Source organism: Chiloscyllium plagiosum, chromosome 11 (genome assembly GCF_004010195.1).
Source record: "Chiloscyllium plagiosum isolate BGI_BamShark_2017 chromosome 11, ASM401019v2, whole genome shotgun sequence".
In the NCBI taxonomy this organism is placed as follows: domain Eukaryota; kingdom Metazoa; phylum Chordata; class Chondrichthyes; order Orectolobiformes; family Hemiscylliidae; genus Chiloscyllium; species Chiloscyllium plagiosum.
Genome location: NC_057720.1, coordinates 68,628,768 through 68,647,755, shown reverse-complemented (window position 1 = coordinate 68,647,755; position 18,988 = coordinate 68,628,768). Strand labels below are relative to the sequence as shown.

General features: G+C 40.4%; 1 protein-coding gene across 1 annotated transcript in view; it reads right to left on the bottom strand.

The window, feature by feature from the left end:
• stxbp3 (syntaxin binding protein 3) overlaps positions 1–18,988 on the bottom strand; it is a 64,430-nt gene that overhangs the window by 23,752 nt on the left and 21,690 nt on the right. Inside the window, exons 5-11 of the mRNA XM_043699711.1 lie at positions 17,183–17,261; positions 13,046–13,146; positions 9,945–10,111; positions 7,859–7,949; positions 7,173–7,297; positions 2,447–2,548; positions 669–726 (exon numbers count right to left, since the gene is read on the bottom strand). Coding sequence (XP_043555646.1) covers positions 669–726; positions 2,447–2,548; positions 7,173–7,297; positions 7,859–7,949; positions 9,945–10,111; positions 13,046–13,146; positions 17,183–17,261 — 723 coding nt within the window. The remainder of the gene's footprint in view (positions 1–668; positions 727–2,446; positions 2,549–7,172; positions 7,298–7,858; positions 7,950–9,944; positions 10,112–13,045; positions 13,147–17,182; positions 17,262–18,988) is intronic.

The window sequence follows — 18,988 nt, the reverse complement described above, 5'->3', positions numbered from 1 at the left end:
TATTTATTGCCCATGCTTATGGATCACTAAGAACTAGGGCACAGTTCAAAACATGAACCAAAAAGTGCGTATAGCAGAGATTCACCACAATTAAATCCATGATTGAACAGGTAAAGTAGTAGCACAGGATGCAGAAAGTTGGTTTGTACACCTTCAAGTTTAGGAGATTGATGGATGATCAATTTTAGGCATTTAAAATCATTATGGAATTCACTAAGATAAATAGAGAGAAACATCTTCACTGATGTAGGAAATCTGAACAAGATGGTGGTGGGGGGGGGCGTTAATTTTAAAATTGGAACAAAACTATTTAAGAGAGAGTACTGAAATAGTTAGAATCTACAAACGTTGCTGAGGTATTTCTTCCTCTGCCGAGTAACAGCTAAACCAAGAAACTCCATGCTTAAATAGGAGGGATAATTGTTTGGAAACAGATGAAGAAATTGCCACCAAACCTTTTAGGCTAACGTGGAGGCAAGGCTAGCAACCCAGAATTTACAATTATTGTAATTCAGGTTTTATAACTGTCATGTCAGTCAAGTTGACAAATGTGAGCAACTGAAATTGTTGCTCATGACCAGATTTCAATACTGACCATATATACACTTTGGGAAATCAACGTAAAGTTCATGGAATGCTAGTTATACAAAATGTGCATAAATATTTACCTTTCCTTCAGTAGTCTGATGGCTTTTGGAAAGTTCCTTTACCAACTTGGGAATTTTTCTATTTAAAAATAAAGTGAATAAAATGCTTATTTTTAAGTCAAAATAATTCATGTCATTGGCTTTTCCCCTGCTGTAAACCCCCAAGTTATTGGCAATGACTGAATTATTGGTCAATACCTCCATAAACTCTCTTTCAGAGCTGCAGTGCAACTGCAGTTTGAGGTTTAATAGGTCTAAATCAAAATCTTGGAACACTTCAGATCAACAGTTAATAGACAATTTAATCTAAAGCAACAACTGTAGTTGCTTCAGAAGTTTGACAATGACAAGTCATTATAATACTGACCAAAACAAATTACAGTAGTTTATTATAGCCTATTAATCAGCTAGTGAGGTAAATATTCTCATAATTAGAGTGACGCAGAATATATGGTTTAACTGAAATATTTCATCAGCTCTTGTATTTAGAAGAATCGAATCCCTACAGTGTAGAAACAGGCCCTTCGACCCAACAAGTCCACACCGACCCTCTAAAGAATAACCAACCCAGATCCATTCCCCTACCCTACTACTCTACATTTTACTCCTGACTAATGCCCTTAATCTAAACATCCCTGAACACTATGGGCAATTTAGTATGGCCAATCCACTTAACCTGCACATCTTTGGATTGTGGGAGGAAACCGGAGCACCCAGGGGAAACCCATGCAAACACAGCACTATTGTTTTGCAAAAATTATTGGAACTGATGCTTCTTCCCCGATTGTGTAATCTAAAGTGGAGGAGTGCCTAAAGAAAACAGGCTGATTGAATTCTTTTCCTCCTGAAACACAACTAGGCATTTGTGGCGAAGTCCAGAAGCTCAGAAACAAAGGCGAAAGAAGAATTTATATTTCTTTCCACCCTCCCATAAAACATAAATGCCCCACTGCAAGGATGCTGGATTTAAAATGCAAAAGTAATTTTGCCCCACTCAACTATACAGGACAGCATTTAGAAACCTGTCCAGTCCACAAGTGAAATCAGCTCCAGACCCTTTACCAATTGCAGATTTTATTTACCCTAAAATACGTAACTATCTGTTTACGTATCTGAAAAACTGTCTATTTCCCACTTGCTGAAAATGTGTTGCTGGAAAAGCGCAGCAGGTCAGGCAGCATCCAAGGAGCAGGAGAAGGGCTCATGCCCGAAACGTCGATTCTCCTGCTCCTTGGATGCTGCCTGACCTGCTGCGCTTTTCCAGCAACACATTTTCAGCTCTGATCTCCAGCATCTGCAGTCCTCACTTTCTCCTTTGACCAACTACAGTAATTGGGTTGTCACAATATGAACATTCATAATTTAAAAAACACAACTTTCATGTTCCTGCCTATTTTGATGGATTTTAAAAGATTATTGGAAATCCTGTGACATTGCACAAAGATAACATGCTATTTTAAAAGCTGAATACCAAGGATGCTGGAAGACAGCAGTTAAAAGAGAAAACACTGTAAATATACACCAAGTCAGTCAGCAACTATGAAGAATGAATCAGAGCTAAAATGTTGAATTAAAAACCAAAAGAACTGCGGATGCTGTAACTCACAAACAAAAACAGAAATTGCTGGAAAAGCTGAACAACTCTGGCAACATCTGTTGAGAGAAACCAGAATTAATGCTTTGGGTTGGGAGACCCTTCCTCAGGATGGTCTGAAGAAGGGTCACTGGACCAGAAGCATTAACTTACATTTCCCGGGAGAGAGAAGATAAATCGTGTAACAGAAGGAGTTTATACATACTCGCTAACTTCGGCAATATGTAAATGCCGCAATTTTACCCAGAGTTCGTCATCGTCATCCAAAAGGGCCTCTTTGGTTGTACTTTCATCCTTTATTTGGTATCTATTAAAATTACAAAAAAAGGACTTAATGTCCTGTCAATAAACACTGATGGCATTGCAATTCAGACTACCACATTCTGCCAATCTTTCAACAAGTTTATGTCTATCACAGACCTGCATATTTCAGACGCAAGGGTGAGGGAGGAATCAGACTCCCTTCTTATATCCTGTACGACCAAGGATGACACAAAATGAGCCTTGTGGTTTTATGCTTTAAAACCCCCATAATCACACACAAGCCTACAAAACTAAGTCCAAAATGCACAGCACTACTAACCCAAAAACTTTAATATTCACAATCTGCAACTTTTCAATGACACAAAAAGTACTTCATCTTTTTTGATAACTGTCTGTGTCCACACATTTGGGTGGAATGTGTTTGAATTTTATTTTTATTTTAATGCTAGTATTACGAGCATTAAATATGGATCTATTGCATGCATTACATAGAAGTTCTCAGGGGCAGGAATGGTTTCTGGATGTTCCAGGGTTTAGAGCATTTAAAAAGAATAGGGACGGGGGAAAAAAAGAGGAGGGGGTGTAGCACTACTAATCAGAGAGGGTAGCACAGCTACAGAAGCTTCCATTGTTGAGGAAGATCTGCCTACCAAGTCAGTATGGGTGGAAATTAGGAACAGCAAGAGAGCAGTCACCTCATTAGGGGTTTACTACAGGCCCCCCAATAGCAGCAGGGAGATGGAAGAAAGCATAGGTTGGCAGATTTTGGAAAAATGTGGACGTAGTAGGGTTGTTGTAATGGGTGACTTTAACTTTCCCAATATTGATTGGAACCTCCTTCGAGCAGAAGGTTTGAATGGAGCTGTTTTTGTAATGTAAGGTGGGTTCAGGAGGGTACTAACTCAGTACATCGACAGGCCGCGAGGGGAGAGGTCATTCTAGACTTGGTGCTCAGAAACGAGCCGGGACCGGTATCTGATCTTGTGGTGGGAGAGCATTTTGGAGATAGTGACTGCAACTGCCTCACATTCTACATAGCTATGGAGAAGGAGAGGATTAGGCAAAATGGGAGGATATTTAATTGGGGAAGAGGAAACTATGATGCGATTAGACATGAGTTAGGAAGCATGGATTGGGAGCAATTGTTCCATGGTAAAGGCACTATAGACATGTGGAGACTGTTTAAGGAACAGTTGTTGCAAGTGATGAATAAATATGTCCCTCTGAGACAGGCAAGAAGTGGTAAGATAAAGGAACCTTGGATGACGAGAGCAGTGGAACTTCTCGTCAAAAGGAAAAAGGTAGCTTACATAACGCGGAGGTAGCTAGGGTCAAGCTCAGCTTTAGAGGATTACAGACAGGCGAGGAAGGAGCTCAAAAATGGTCTGAGGAGAGCCAGGAGGGGGCACGAGAAAGGCTTGGCAGAACGGATTAGGGAGAACACAAAGGCATTTTACACTTATGTGAGGAACAAGAGAATGGTGAAAGAAAGAGTAGGGCTGATCAGAGATAGCATAGGGAATTTGTGTGTGGAGTCTGAGGAGGTAGGGGAAGCCCTAAATGAGTTTTTTGCTTCTGTCTTTACAAAAGAAATGAACTTTGTAGTGAATGAAATCTTTGAAGAGCAGGTGTGCATGCTGGAATGGATAGAGATAGAGGAAACTGATGTGCTGAAAATTTTGTCAAACATTAAGATTGACAAGTCGCCAGGCCCGGTCCAGATTTGTCCTCGGCTGCTTTGGGAAACGAGAAATGCAATTGCTTCGCCACTTGCGAAGATCTTTGCATCCTCACTCTCCACTGGAGTCGTACCTGAGGACTGGAGAAAGGCAATGTAATTCCTCTCTTCAAGAAAGGAAATAGGGAAATCCCCGGCAATTACAGACCAGTAAGTCTCACGTCTGTCGTCTGCAAGGTGTTAGAAAGGATTCTGAGGGATAGGATTTATGACCATCTGGAAGAGCATGGCTTGATTAAATGCAGTCAACATGGCTTTGTGAGGGGCAGGTCATGCCTCACAAACCTTATCGAGTTCTTTGAGGATGTGACTAGAAAAGTTGATGAGGGTCGAGCTGTGGATGTGGTGTATATGGACTTCAGCAAGGCATTTGATAAGGTTCCCCATGGTAGGCTCATTCAGAAGGTCAGGAGGAATGGGATACAGGGGAACTTAGCTGTCTGGATACAGAATTGGCTGGCCAACAGAAGACAGCGAGTGGTAGTAGAAGGAAAATATTCTGCCTGGAAGTCTGTGGTGAGTGGTGTTCCGCAGGGCTACTGTTTGTAATTTTTATTAATGACTTGGATGAGGGGATTGAAGGATGGGTCAGCACGTTTGCAGACGACGCAAAGGTTGGAGGTGTCGTTGACCATATAGAGGGCTGCTGTAGGCTGCAGCGAGACATTGACAGGATGCAGAGATGGGTTGAGAGGTGGCAGATGGAGTTCAACCTGGATAAATGCAAGGTGTGCATTTTGGAAGGTCAAATTTGAAAGCTGAGTACAGGATTAAGGATAGGATTCTTGGCAGTGTGGAGGAACAGAGGGATCTTGGTGTGCAGGTATATAGATCCCTTAAAATGGCCACCCAAGTGGACAGGGTTGTTAAGAAAGATTATGGTGTTTTGGCTTTCATTAACAGGGGGATTGAGTTTAAGAGTCATGAGATCTTGTTGCAGCTCTATAAAACTTTGGTTAGACCGCACTTGGAATACTGCGTCCAGTTCTGGTCACCCTATTATAGAAAAGATGTGGATGCTTTGGAGAGGGTTCAGAGGAGGTTTACTAGAATGCTGCCTGGACTGGAGGGCTTATCTTATGAAAAGAGGTTGACTGAGCTCGGACTTTTTTCGTTGGAGAAAAGGAGGGGAGAGGGGACCTAATTGAGGTGTACAAGATAATGAGAGGCATAGATAGAGTCGATAGCTAGAGACTATTTCCTAAGGCAGAAATGACTAACACGAGGGGTCATAGTTTTAAACTGGTTGGAGGAAAGTATAGAGGGGATGTCAGAGGCAGGTTCTTTACACAGCGTTGTGAGAGCATGGAATGCAGTGCCAGCAGTAGTTGTGGAAGCAAGATCATTGGGGGCCTTTAAGAGACTACTGGACATGTATATGGTCAAAGAAATTTGAGGGTGCATACATGAGGATCAGTGGTCGGCACAACATCGTGGGCTGAAGGGCCTGTTCTGTGCTGTACGGTTCTATGTTCTAAGTAGTAAACATGTTTTTTTTAAACAGGGGGAGAGAGTTAAGGACGAAACCAGTGCCAGTTCCATCAAACATTATAGATATTTGGCTTACTGCTGAATTTGTTTAAACTATTTCCCTATGATTAAATCTGATCCTGACAATTAAAACTTACATTTTAAGTTTGATCAGGCTAAATTTCTGAATGGAATTGATGATAAAATAAAATTCAAACTAGCTGCAACATTGGCATAAAGACACAAAAAAGACATAACAATTCTAGAGATCATGTCCAACAAAGGTCAACACACTGAGGAAGTGAACCAGCAACATTTGTCATTTCTGCAAATTTTCTGCCAATGGAATTGAGCAAAATAGTGATTTACACCAGAACTGTCAATGCTTGGGTTTTGGAAATCTTTCACGCTGGTTCAAAAATGCATTTACTTGAGGAGGTGCCCAATCATAAAGGCCAGTGACACTTTTCTTTCCTTAAATTGCACCTTTTCAGGGATGTACAATACATTCCATTCAAATGTGTGGACACAGATATCTGTGACTACATTAGTCCATTGATGATGAGCTGCTGCTGCAGAGAGTGGTAGTCAATTGAAATCTCACTAAAGACCTGTTTCTCCTTTTGATGTTTTAAATACTTTAAAATTAGTTTAACCAAATCCAAATTCAGTTCATTGATCTTCCTTTTCATCAGAAGACCAATGGTCAGACAAGTTCCTGTTTTGATAGACAAGGGAATCAAGGGTAATATTCCCTCTAATTAGGGGCTCTTATGGCATTGTGGTAGTGTCCCTACCTCTAGTCCAGGAGACCCAGGTTCAAGGCCCCATCTGTCCCAGGGATGTTTAATAACAGCTCCAAACAGGTTGGTTGTAAAGTACCTTCCCCCTAATTATGTTTTCTGCTGCATAAACACCTGAAGTCCATGCACGGCAGTGGCTTCCAAAACTGAAAGTCCAATGCTGAAAATGGTGTTGGTGTGCCCACTGGGGTACACAGAACTGCAGAGTGGCTGAACTACTGGCAAAGGTTTAGACAGGGAAGTGGACCTGTGACCAGAGTCAGATTAGCCTTGATCAAACAGCTCAAAAGGGCCGAATGGCCTCCTCCAAGCCCAAAGTTCCTATAATTCTAAGTGAGACCACAGTCTGATCTGTTGTTGCAGCAACAATATTAAATGCAATAATTTTAAAGCCATTTTCAATCAACAATCAAATCACAATTAACGATTCTACTCAATAGCACTAGTTCTTAAAGATTTTACTCTCTCATTCATGCAAATGATTGAATGGAAATTTTGATTCACCTCAGCAAACCTGTTGTAGGGTCCACTGCATTCTGGATGCATTTCCCAATCGTAGTCCTCTCATAAACTCCAAGCCGTAATATTTCCCAACAATTACAATCTCCTCAAAAGCAGATATTGTTACTGAATTAAAAAGGCTTTCCAATGCTTACCTATAAATATTATTCTCAATTGTAACCAGGTCATATGCCATTGCTTGGAAGGTTAGCTCGTGCAATATCGTTGATACTGGGTCAAATCCACGGTCAACAATCAAAAGCTGTGACTGTGTTTTTCCCTGAAATGTTCCACACCAAAGTTCAGTTATTAACATACAATTCAAATGCACAGTCAGGTATAAAGTCATCGGCTCATCACCACACTCCCCCACAAACTGCAATTTTAAGCTAGCTTTCTAAAGGACTAATGTGTGCATTATATACCACCCAGGCTCCTGTCTTAATCAGCTTGATTATATTTTGGCCTATGTCACACCAGCACAACCAAATTAGATGCAAGTCTTGCAGGTCTGGGGACATGCCAATTTTTCAACATCAAAAAGGGATTATAATGAGGAAAAAGCATGGGAAACAGTGTTCGGAATGATTTGAAAAATGACAAACAGAGCCCAAGCAACACTAAAGCTGTGATAGCCCAGCACTGGGTGGTAATCTGAGCATCAAAAGCCTATCTGATCTCAAGCTGCAACAATGACACCAAACTGCATAACTGCATGCCAAGGGGACTGACATGTCACAAAAAACACATCCATCAACAACAAGCTTGCTTCCACGGTCTAACATCGAACCGAACGCATTGCAATTGAATCAGAATTTATCAGAATTTACACTTTTCTTACCTTCATATTGTTTTGCTGATCTAGTTTGTAATATTCTGCCAACTTTTCCTCTACCATGTTTGCAAGACATTCTGCATTATTTTCAGTAGCCCTGGACACAATCACAAAAACATCAGAATAGAAATAAAATTTTGATCCAGTTCATCTTCCTGCTGTGACAGAAGGGAGTCAGGAATTAGAAGTCACCACAGAAGCTTCTGTATTTTTGGGATCAATTACTGGAGTTTGACATCATAAAAACCTGTTCTTGCTGGGCAAATATCTCTGCAACCACATTTTGTTCATTTCTTAAAGATCAAAATAATATTAACACATTAAAAAATAGAACTGCTGCAGAAGACAATAGATGAAACAAGGATTTGAGAAATCAAACAATGTTGAAACAATAAACAAAAACAAAATTTTCTTACAATGGACAGCAAGTCAGCAAGATAGTGTTTTGTGTGTATTCTTTTGTATGTAATATTCTGCTCAATTATAGCTGATGCAGTATGTGTACTTAGCAATACAGCCACACTTTACTTCAGCACTGGGGGTGTGAAGTTTGCTTTGACTATATCTTTTCAATCTTTGCATTTTTATTATACCTTTCACAACCTGCACAACTTTACAACCAATTACGTACTTTTCATAACTAATCCTGTTGTTCTGTAGGAACAGCAGCTATCTATGTGCATGCAGCAAATGTCCACAAAACAGTCACATAAGTGGCATGATAATCTGACATTGAGATGGCGACTGAGGGTCAAATACCGGCCAGAACACTTCAGCAAAAACAATGTTATGGGATCCACTTCAGAGGGCAGATAGAGCCGTGCTTTGTACAGGCATTTGAAAAAGACAGGGCTCCCAGCAGTTCAGCTGACCCTCAGTATTACACTCAATTTCGATCTTTGAGCTCAAGTTTCTGATATGAAACTGAAACTCATACTTCAGATTCAGTGCTATTGACAACGCTGTGGCTAATATGAAAACAGAAAGTGATGGAAAATGCTCAGCAGTATCTGTGGAGAGAAAAACTGAACTAATGTTACAAATCCAGTATGACTCTTCTTCAGAACTGGCGAGGAGGTAGAACTGTGACAGGTTTCAGATATCTGTAATTAACCTGTTCAGAGATGATGTGACACACCTCTGGAGTAAGTGGGACCTTAAACTAGGTCTTCTGGCTCAGAGATAGAGACATTATCACTGAACCACAAGAGGCCTGTGATGGTTTTTATACCGTTGAAAAAGGGCGGGCCAGATGGAACAATAGCGAGGGTAAGGGACAGGTTAGTGGATGGAGATACTAAATAGGAAAAATATATCAGGGAGATGGCCAACAACCTTTAGTCACTCGTTTTCACTTGGTGATTTCCAGTCTGACAAAATGCATAACTTGCTCCAAGACTCCAGATATTACACTTGAGCTATTTGCTGAGTGTGTAGGTAGCATGGGTAGGTAACCTATGCACAGAGTTTCCCCTATCTCTATGGGAAAGGGCAGAAAATAAAGAATATTTTCCCTAACTGTCCAAACAGTCAGCATCTTAAGAAGCAGACGTATGTTGTAGAAGCCGGACCATGTACTGCGCCTGGTACTAATAACTATTCTTCATGTGAACCTTGTCAGGGAACATTCACAGGAAACCTTAGCCTGTCTTTAACCATCATCCTTCCAGGCAAGAATTCCACGAGGAAAATCTATCAGGAGCAGGCACCTTGTTGCTTTATCCCATACTAGGCCAGGAAGTGCTGAAGCAAATGCTTGCCTACTTGAGGAGAGCTAAAAGCATGAAGGCTAAATAAAACCATGGACATTCTTTACATAATCCAAGAAATCTATTCAGAGCTATTGAGAATCAGAGAAATAAAGTGAACTCTAATAAACTAAACACCATCATCTGAATCAAACAGTTGCTATAGAAACTGCTGGTTTCAGGTTATGCAAATTAAACAGGTAACGATAGAAACACTGTGGAATTCCGATTGTACACAAAACACTAGATACCAAATTCTTTGATAATTCATTTTATGCCACTGCCATTCAAAGAAAACAGCAAGCTCATCTCTTTTTTCTGGTAATAAAAGTGTCAAAACAGACCTGTAGTTATTTTCACGCTCCAGTCTGTATCGCACTCCAGGATTTTCATCCAAAGTTGCACATAGTGTCACAATTTTATCAGCCACCATCCCCAACGTGGTCATTTTATCTGTTGTTTCTGGACTATAGATGGAGTGAAATGCATTGGGAATGTCAAAGGTGAACACCTGATTGAAGATAGAAGAAAGGTTTATGAAGAAAAATCACCCTTCTGCCCAGGATTTTGATATGACACATTCATAAATATCCAACAGATGGTTTAAAAAAGTCCAAATTTGGATGTTACAAATATGGGGAAGCTAAGTGTTAACCATCAATATGAAGGTCTCTGCCAATAGTTAAATATACTACTCAATTGGAATTGAGTAGTATATTTGGCAGATACTTTACAATAAAGACGATGAAACCAGGAGTAGACCACAGTTACCACATGGAGATGAGAACAATAAACTTCTAACAATTATATCACTCACTTGATACTGAAAAGCATCCCATTCCTGAAACCCAAAGTTTTTAAATCTCTAGTGTTTGACTTCCTTTAAAATGAAACCTTCTAGTCAGACACAAGAAAAACCCCGAATCATCTTCCTTTAGCTGTCATTATATCTGTGAACTCAGAACCCTTTTGCTGAAATAAATGTAACTTTTCAAAATCAGCCAAGCCTTCAAAGTGACATGGCAATAGCTCTTGGTGAGATCTTTATAGAGACCTCTGTGGAAACTGCACAGCAGATGACTAACTGCCCCCAAATGTTCAGGATTTTGAGAATTAGCATGATACCCTGTGTCTACTACATCCCAGCATTGACTTCACAGGATGACATTTGTCCCAGAATTCTCAGATGGTGAGTGTGTAAATGTGTACGGCCTCCTTTTGCCATTACCCAGGAATCTTTGGAGCCTGTGTAAACACACAGTGCTGCTCTGCATGTGTAATCCAGAACTGGAGCAGTGTATGCAGCAGACACAGCCACAAGGCAGCGGCAAAACAAGTGCTCAGCACCATTCTCCCCCAGGATATGACAAAGAGTAGGGTAGTGGGTAGTGCTCTAACCTGATGGAAGTGGTACTTATGCTTAAGTCAAAGGGGTCAAGGAAGAGACCAGAGGAGGGGAATGATAACATGGTTGCCCAAGAGGAAGGGGGTTCTGTGTTGGGGAAGGAGCAGTCAGATAAGAGTAAAGGGGAAGTAAGCTGGGATGCAGGATGATTTTGGAATCTATACAGATCAGCTCCAGTTGGAGATTGTGTTCATTTTCCAACACCACACTTTAGGAAAGACATGACAGTTTTGGTAAGGCTGCAGAAGAGATTCACAAGAATAATTCCAATGAAGAAGGATTGCAGTTAGGTGGATAGACAAAAGAAACTGGATTGTTGTCCTTAGAATGAAATAGCTAAATGGAAATTTGACAGCGGTTATGTATGAAGGATTTAGATGAAGTAACTAAAGAAAATAACAATAATCTTTTTGGTCATGCTTGGATGCTTTATTTTGCTCATGCTTTTTTGCTAGACCTGGACTGTTTCTTTAGAACAGGGAAGACTGAGGAGGGACATAATTGAAGTGTATTACATTATGAGGGGCATGAACAGGGAGAGAGAGGAGTCTTTCCTCGGGTTGAGGGGTAATCACGGCGGGACATAGTTTAATACGCAGGAGATTCGGAGAGGATTTGAGGGGGAAAAAAACCTTTTCATTCAGAGGGCGGTGGGAATCTGGGACACACTGCCTGGGAAGGTACTGGAGACCGGAAACATTGCAACCTTTCAAAAATATATGGATGATCACTTGAAATATACCATTTAACAATATGAGACAAATGTAGGAAACTGGGATTAGCGCACCTTTAGTGATAATTATTGTCGGTGGACAAATCCAGTGGATCAGAAGGACCTTTTCTGTAAATCTAAGATGTAATTCTGAAGACACAACAAAGCTCCTTTATAATGTCCTGCAGTGGGCTCCAACTTGTGTACAAATCAACTTGCCTTCACATTCCAGAATGAAACTCATTCACAACCCAGGGACTGCCTGTATGTAGAAAAGAGTGTGTTGCCATAGCAATTCAGACTATGTTGTGGCCAGTTGGCTGGACAGCGAATACGGCTCAGATTGGTGCTGTTCAATCCTTGTTCTGTTTGGATTTGGATTCTTCCTAAAAAGAATGACATTCAACTCAAACATTTCTTTCCCTCTCCAGAAATGCTGAGCTTTTCAGTACTTCCCCTAGTTAATTTGAAAAGAAACCAATGGGTTTGCTACATTATTTGGCTTGACTGATCACTTCTAACAAGTTGGGGGAGGAATTTTAAACACAGAATTCCTTTATCGATTACAGATCTCATCTTTTTTTCTTTCCTAAGGAATATCAGGAAGGACTAGTTCATTGGGATGAGATTCAATAACAAAAGCTATGAACCAGACTTTCAGCATCCTGGATCACAAAGCAGCAAGAATCAGAGCTATCCTAGTTGCCAAACAGTAACACCATCGACATTAGCAGGCAGCAGTTAATAGATTTGATTATATTAGCATATTTACTTTGCTATGTTTTGTGCACAGGAAGCAAATATCATGGCACTATTAAATAACCTTAAAAGTAACAGCTGTAGCGTTACTTAACTAGCACAGTGACCAAGGAATGCTGGGACAGAGTCACAAGGCCTGTCTTGTGATCAACTAGATGAACTAGTGGCCCATAGAGTCTTGAATGAAGCATCATATAAATTAGAATCTTCATGTTTCTCTAATTAAGAGCAACTAATTGCTGGTTTTGCCAAATATGATGCACTTCCAAATGTATTCTCAAGCTAAACAAACAGCTAGAATTAAAAATAATTAACAAAAACAGAAGGTTTTAATTGAAATTTGAGAAACACAACTGCAGATGCTTTAATGCAATCCTGTAATTAGATTTTCATAATGTTGTATGAAATCTTGCTGCTCACTTGGGTAAAAAGTGGAAAGTTTAACAATATTCCATCCAAACAGCTAAAAGAATGCAGATTATTTGATATGAAGCAAGAAACACAACATTTGAACATTGAAGCTACTGCGCACACAAATTACATTTAGCAGAAAAATGCTTATAAAGTACCTTAGATTCATATGCAAGAAAGGAAATGTTCACTTCTTTACAACATTTTATGGCTTTGGTACATGTGGTCTTTAGTTGACTGAAGAGGTTATCAGGACAATCTAGAATTTCAAAAAAAGTTATTTCAACAAAACTGACCCTCTGTTTTTACTTACATATTCAATAAATGTATCACTTAATACAAACAGGATTAAACCGGGAACACTAATATATCGAGGCAATGACTCAATATGCGTCTGTATCCACACTGTAGAGCTTTAACACTATTTTTCTTTGGATTTCAGATAGTCCACTATCTGACATCAACATATTAATTCAGTAGATAGAAAGATGCCAAAGATATGGTACAGTCATATCCTAAGAATGATTAAGTGGCTGCCTTTTTTGCGAAGCTATGGGTACAAACTTCTTGATAATTTAACTTTAGAAAAACTGCCCTCACAGTTGATGATTTCCTAAAACTTTGATTAAACATGGTTCAGATGAAACCACAGGGCTAGCACATGACCAAAGCACCATCATGCACATCAACATAGGTCAGACATACCACTGGTTCCAGGATTCCCAGCGTTTACTGCTGTGTAAGATGTAACAGGTCTACTGTACAAACTGTTATTGGTCTCACTGCAATAAGTTATCTAGCTTTCAAGTTGCACTTGAACAAAGAAACCCACTCTACTTGGAGCCCCAAAATAATTGACTGCCTCTTGGTTCTGTTCATGCACCAACACTTTTCAACCCTGTCACAAATATTCATCCCAAAAACACGAACAGTCATTTTATTTACGGAGGTGACATCTGTCTGCCAGACAGGGTCATGATTTCAGTCACCACCAGCAAGTCCTAAATGCTGACACTTATGAGACAGTCCACTGTAGCAAAAAAATGGAGACTTAAAATGCATGCCAAAATGACAATTTCCTGTTTCTATATAAACCACAAAATTCTCAACATATTCATGACTAAACAAGACTGATGCCTGTGTCTCCATTTAAAACACTGGAGCACACGTTACTTCCCAAGGAACAGCAAGTGCTCATTGTAGGTAAAAATCAGAATAACTGAATCAGCATACTAACTGGCTTATTGCAGAAACTTCAAACATACACTTCAAAGCTCTGGGATCACCTGTTGTTATTTTGCAACACAGTATTCTTTCCTCACGTGTTTCATTTCTTCTCACAAAAAAATATTCAGCTCAAAGACACCATGTGTATAATCACAGATAGTTTGAAAGATGGCCTGGTAGCTGAACCCCATCCAACATTGGCCTTGACACCAGGTAATGGGCTGCCTTGCAGAATGTGCTCCTTAAAAAGGTACAGGCTTATCCAATGTCTAATTAACCCACCAAACTTTTGCCTCAGTTCAGGGTACCATGTTGGAAATTTTCTTCGGGATACCAGGCATCATATTAAATTCTGTATTAGGTGGCGAGCAAGCTTCAAAATATACGGTATGCCTATCTAATGACAGTCCAGCTTCCTAATTTTGATGAGAAATGGTCAGATATTCTACAAATGATCACAAGACAGGCCTTGTGACTGTGTCCCAGCATTCCTTGGTCACTGTGCCAGTTAAGGATTGCAGACCACAAACTTAAAAAAAAATGCAACAGCTGCCTTGCTCCCTAAAGGATTGCAGAGATTTTTTTGCAGTATCAAAATAAGGTCCAATTTCCCAACCTGTGCAACTATTTATCAAAGCTTGGCGCAACTGACTCAATACATTTATATCCCAACAATGAGCTTAAATGGAGTTCAGAGCAAGACCTTTCTTAGTGTTAGAACTTTATAGTCAGAATCATAGAGATGTTTAGATACACAACATTTATCATAAAGACAATCAAAACATTAATTTTCATTTATTGTTGGCTCAAGTCACTAAATGCACCAGCTAACCATCGAGTGCCAGTTTTCCATGAAAAAAAATGTATTAAAATATTTCTGGTCATCTCAACTTCCTGCTAAAATAATTATTCCCTCCAAAAACTTTATGTTCCCAAACACAAGCTTTTACAATGCACTATGTTTTAGCTTCATTGGACAATGATCTCCAAAGATTCAAACACCAGAAGTGCATTGGGACTTTTCATTTTAAAGTAAATGCCCATACAGTATTCGGATAGTCACTTTAAAAGGAAAAATTTGCACAAACCCATGCAGGTACTTCCGAGTTGCTGCGTGATTGATCAGCTTAGAGAGGATTCGGATCAGCTGAATATTTAAATTCATCCAAAATATTATTCAATAGAATTAAATTCAAAAACGTCACCTATTCCAGTGTTTCCTCCATATTTAGGTCAACCTATTTATTCTAAAAAAAAATCAGATTTGTTCAGATAACTTTGGCAGCAAAAGTAGCTGATTGGGGATAAATGTTTGCTTTACGATAAAAGTAAAATTTGGTTGTCAACTTGGAGTAATTGCTAAACTTTAATAAAGATGGAAAGTCTTAGCTGTGTGGGGTCGTACAGATCAAATGTCAAGGCTGATTAACAATTCATTTACGAAAACAATACTTTTCTTTTAAACATTTGGAACATAGAAAATACACCACAATTCCAAAACAAACTTGACTGTTCCTTTGACACTAGCAAAGCAGAACGCACTGGAGTTAGGGAAGAGAGCTCAAAGTTCAACTCTTGGAACTGAATAGATGGCTGCCATGGAATCAAAGGGCTAAGCATAAAATTTAAATCCACACTCCTGCTTCTCTGCATATGTATCTCAAATTACTGGCACCACTGAATTTTTGAGGTCTGATTTATGAATTATCGCCTAACAAGCAATAACATAAAGAACAGCCCTTCTCAAGCATCAAAATGTCACCAACAAACTCATACTAATGGACACAGGCTCAGAGGCCACGGATATTGCTATGGATAACAAAGATACCCATGTCAGACTCCTGCTAATTAACTGCAGCTCCACCTTCAACACCCCATTATCCCCTCCAGATTGACCTCAAAATTCCGTGATCTTGGTCTCGGCTCCACCCTCTGCAACTGGATCCTCAGCTTTCTGACTCACCGACCGCAAATCAGAGAAGACTGACTACTGTACCTCCTCCATGGTAAACACTCAATACTGGAGCCCCCCCCATCCCCAGGATGATTCCTCAACCCCCTACTGTACTTCCTGTACACGCATTACTGCGTTGCCAAATTCCAAAAGAATGGCATCTGACAACACCAACGTAGAAATAGATATCTAGCAACGGCAAGTCACAATACAGAAGGGATATAGAGAGCTTGCTGATGTCCTGCAATGAGCACAACCTCTCTCTTGCATCTGCAAAACTGAAGAACTGATCATTGACTTCAGAAAGAAAGCTGGAGAACATGTCCCCATCTACTTCAGCAGAATGGAGGTTGAGAATGTGGAGAACACGGAGAACGCCAAGTGACAACCTGTCCTGGATTGCCTACATAGATGTAATGGTCAAGAAGGCACAAAGACACCTCTTCTTGCTCTGACCGCTCAGGAAGTTTGGCATGCCCATAAGGACTCTCACCAACTTCTACAGATGCACCATTGAAAGCTTACTGTCCGGGTACATAATGGCCTGGTATGGCAACTGCCCTGCCCAGGACTGCAAGAAACTATAGAAGGTGGTGTGCACAGCCCTGACCATCACGGAAGCCAACCTTCCAGCCATGGACTCCATTTACACAGCTCGCTGCTGCAGGAAGGCTGCCAACATCAAAGACTCTCACACCCCTGTAATATCTCCTCCAACCTCTTCCATCAGGCAGAACTTACAGAAGCCTGAACACATGCACCAGCAGGTTCAAGAACAGCTTCTTCCTGACTGATATTAAATTGATGAATGAACTCTCTAGCTTCAAATAATACTGATTTTACTAACATTGTACAGGGCATGTGCTAGGCGAGATCAATGTAACCTGTATGCCTCTGTCTAAGTCTTTTTGACCTGTACATCTTTGTTTACTATGATCTGCCTGTACTGTTCATAAACAAAGCTTTTTACTGTTCTTTGCTACACATGACAATAAATTAATTAATAAATCAAGTTGGAGTTATCGGCAAGCCCGGGAAAAGACGCATACTCTATAGCGCAGCGCCACAATTATTTTAGAATGGAAACACATTGGATAACAATAAAGGTACTTACAATCAGTGAAGTAAATGTAGGCTGCCTTATACTTGTAGGAATGCTTCTTTTTGAAGTCATTTATTAGTGCACTGACTGACTGCAAAGTAAAAGAATAGATGGTGATGCAAAGGTTGCCTCCCAAACACAAATAGTTGAACACACATTTTCTTCCAAAGGGAGAACAACCATTTCACTTCTGAAGTTAGAACAAGGTCTTAAGAAAAGCTTTTCTTCACATGTATTTTAGGAGACAGGATTATCTCTACAAGTAAGTCATGTGTCTTCCATGCATCCAGGTGTGACACAAAGCTAATGAAGTGAGCTGCAGAGGCTGGAGTGAAAAAACCCGTTAGAGAAACCCTTCATGAAACTCTGAGATTGGCACTTAGCTGGTTTTTGGTAAAATTCAATCTAGACTTAACCTTTCAGTCAAATATGACTTATTCAGAAGTCAGTTATCTCTGGGTTTTGTTTCAAAGCCATTTTACAAGATCCTGTCAGTATCAAAAAAATCAAAACAATTCTTTCATGCAAACCTGCCTAACTCCTTTCAGTGGATATGTTCAAAACAATCAGCAAAAATTACAAAGAAAAACTGTGACACATAGTACCCTATAAGCGAAAAAAATAACTTTAGTTAGTGATCAAGGAAGCTTTATAGAAGTGGAAAATTCAAAATTATTTTCATGCCTTCATAAAACAGAAATCCAGGAAAAATATTTGTTAAGAGCTGGCAATGTGCAAGTGCTCTCAAAATTCCCCATGGAGCAAGTCCTTTACCCTACTACCTGGAGAGGTGCGAAGCTCCCAAAGAGTGTCAGCTAAGGAGAAGCACAACATTCACATCCTGCATCCCACCTCCTAGGCAGCTTGTTACAGACAATCAGAGATTAGAGTATAGGAGAATACAATCATTGATGGTAGATTTATAATGGCGCACTATTCAACCAGTAATTACATTTCCATCATACACAGCTTGTAAACCCGCAACGTGGTCAGAAGATAGAGAGCGAGAGCGAGAGGGAGAGAGCGAGAGCGCGAGAGCGAGAGGGCGAGAGGGCGAGGGCGAGAGCGAGAGGGAGAGCGAGAGCGAGAGAGCGAGAAGCCCGGCGGGGTGGGGGCTGTTAGAGTGATGAGTAAGTAAGGGCTACTTTGGTTGGAGATATTGGAAATGTTAAATCAGGTCGGCATGGGTGGCATCACACTGGTGGAGGGTTCATAGTTACCCAGACGTTAAAGAAAACCAGAAAAACTGCAGACATTGCAAATCAGAAACAAGTTCCAAGGAATGGTGACTCAGCCCGAAACATTAACTCTGATCTCGCTGCACAGAATGCTGCCAGATCTGATGAGCTTTTCCAGTAATTTCTGGTTTTGATTTTATTCCCTTTAACTTTTCCTGAGTAACTACTTAAGCAACTTAGTCAGAACTCTCCAAGTCACTGACTGTAACTCAAGACTTGGAGAACATTTAGAAGGGGAAATTACCAGACACAGAGTAATTACCCACAGGAAGTTGAAACTTATCCTTAGAGATCAGTCAGAGTATTGAATACAGGAGAAACTGAGGTCTGCAGATGCTGGAGATCAGAGCTGAAAATGTGTTGCTGGAAAAGCGCATCATCCAGGGAACAGGAGAATCGACGTTTCGGGCATAAGCCCTTCTTCAGGAATGAGGAAAGTTTGTCCAGCAGGCTAAGATAAAAGGTAGGGAGGAGGGACTTGGGGGAGGGGTGTCGGAAATGTGATAGGTGGAAAGAGGTCAAGGTGAGGGTGATAGGTCAGACTGGGGTGAGGGCGGAGAGGTCAGGAAGAAGATTGCAG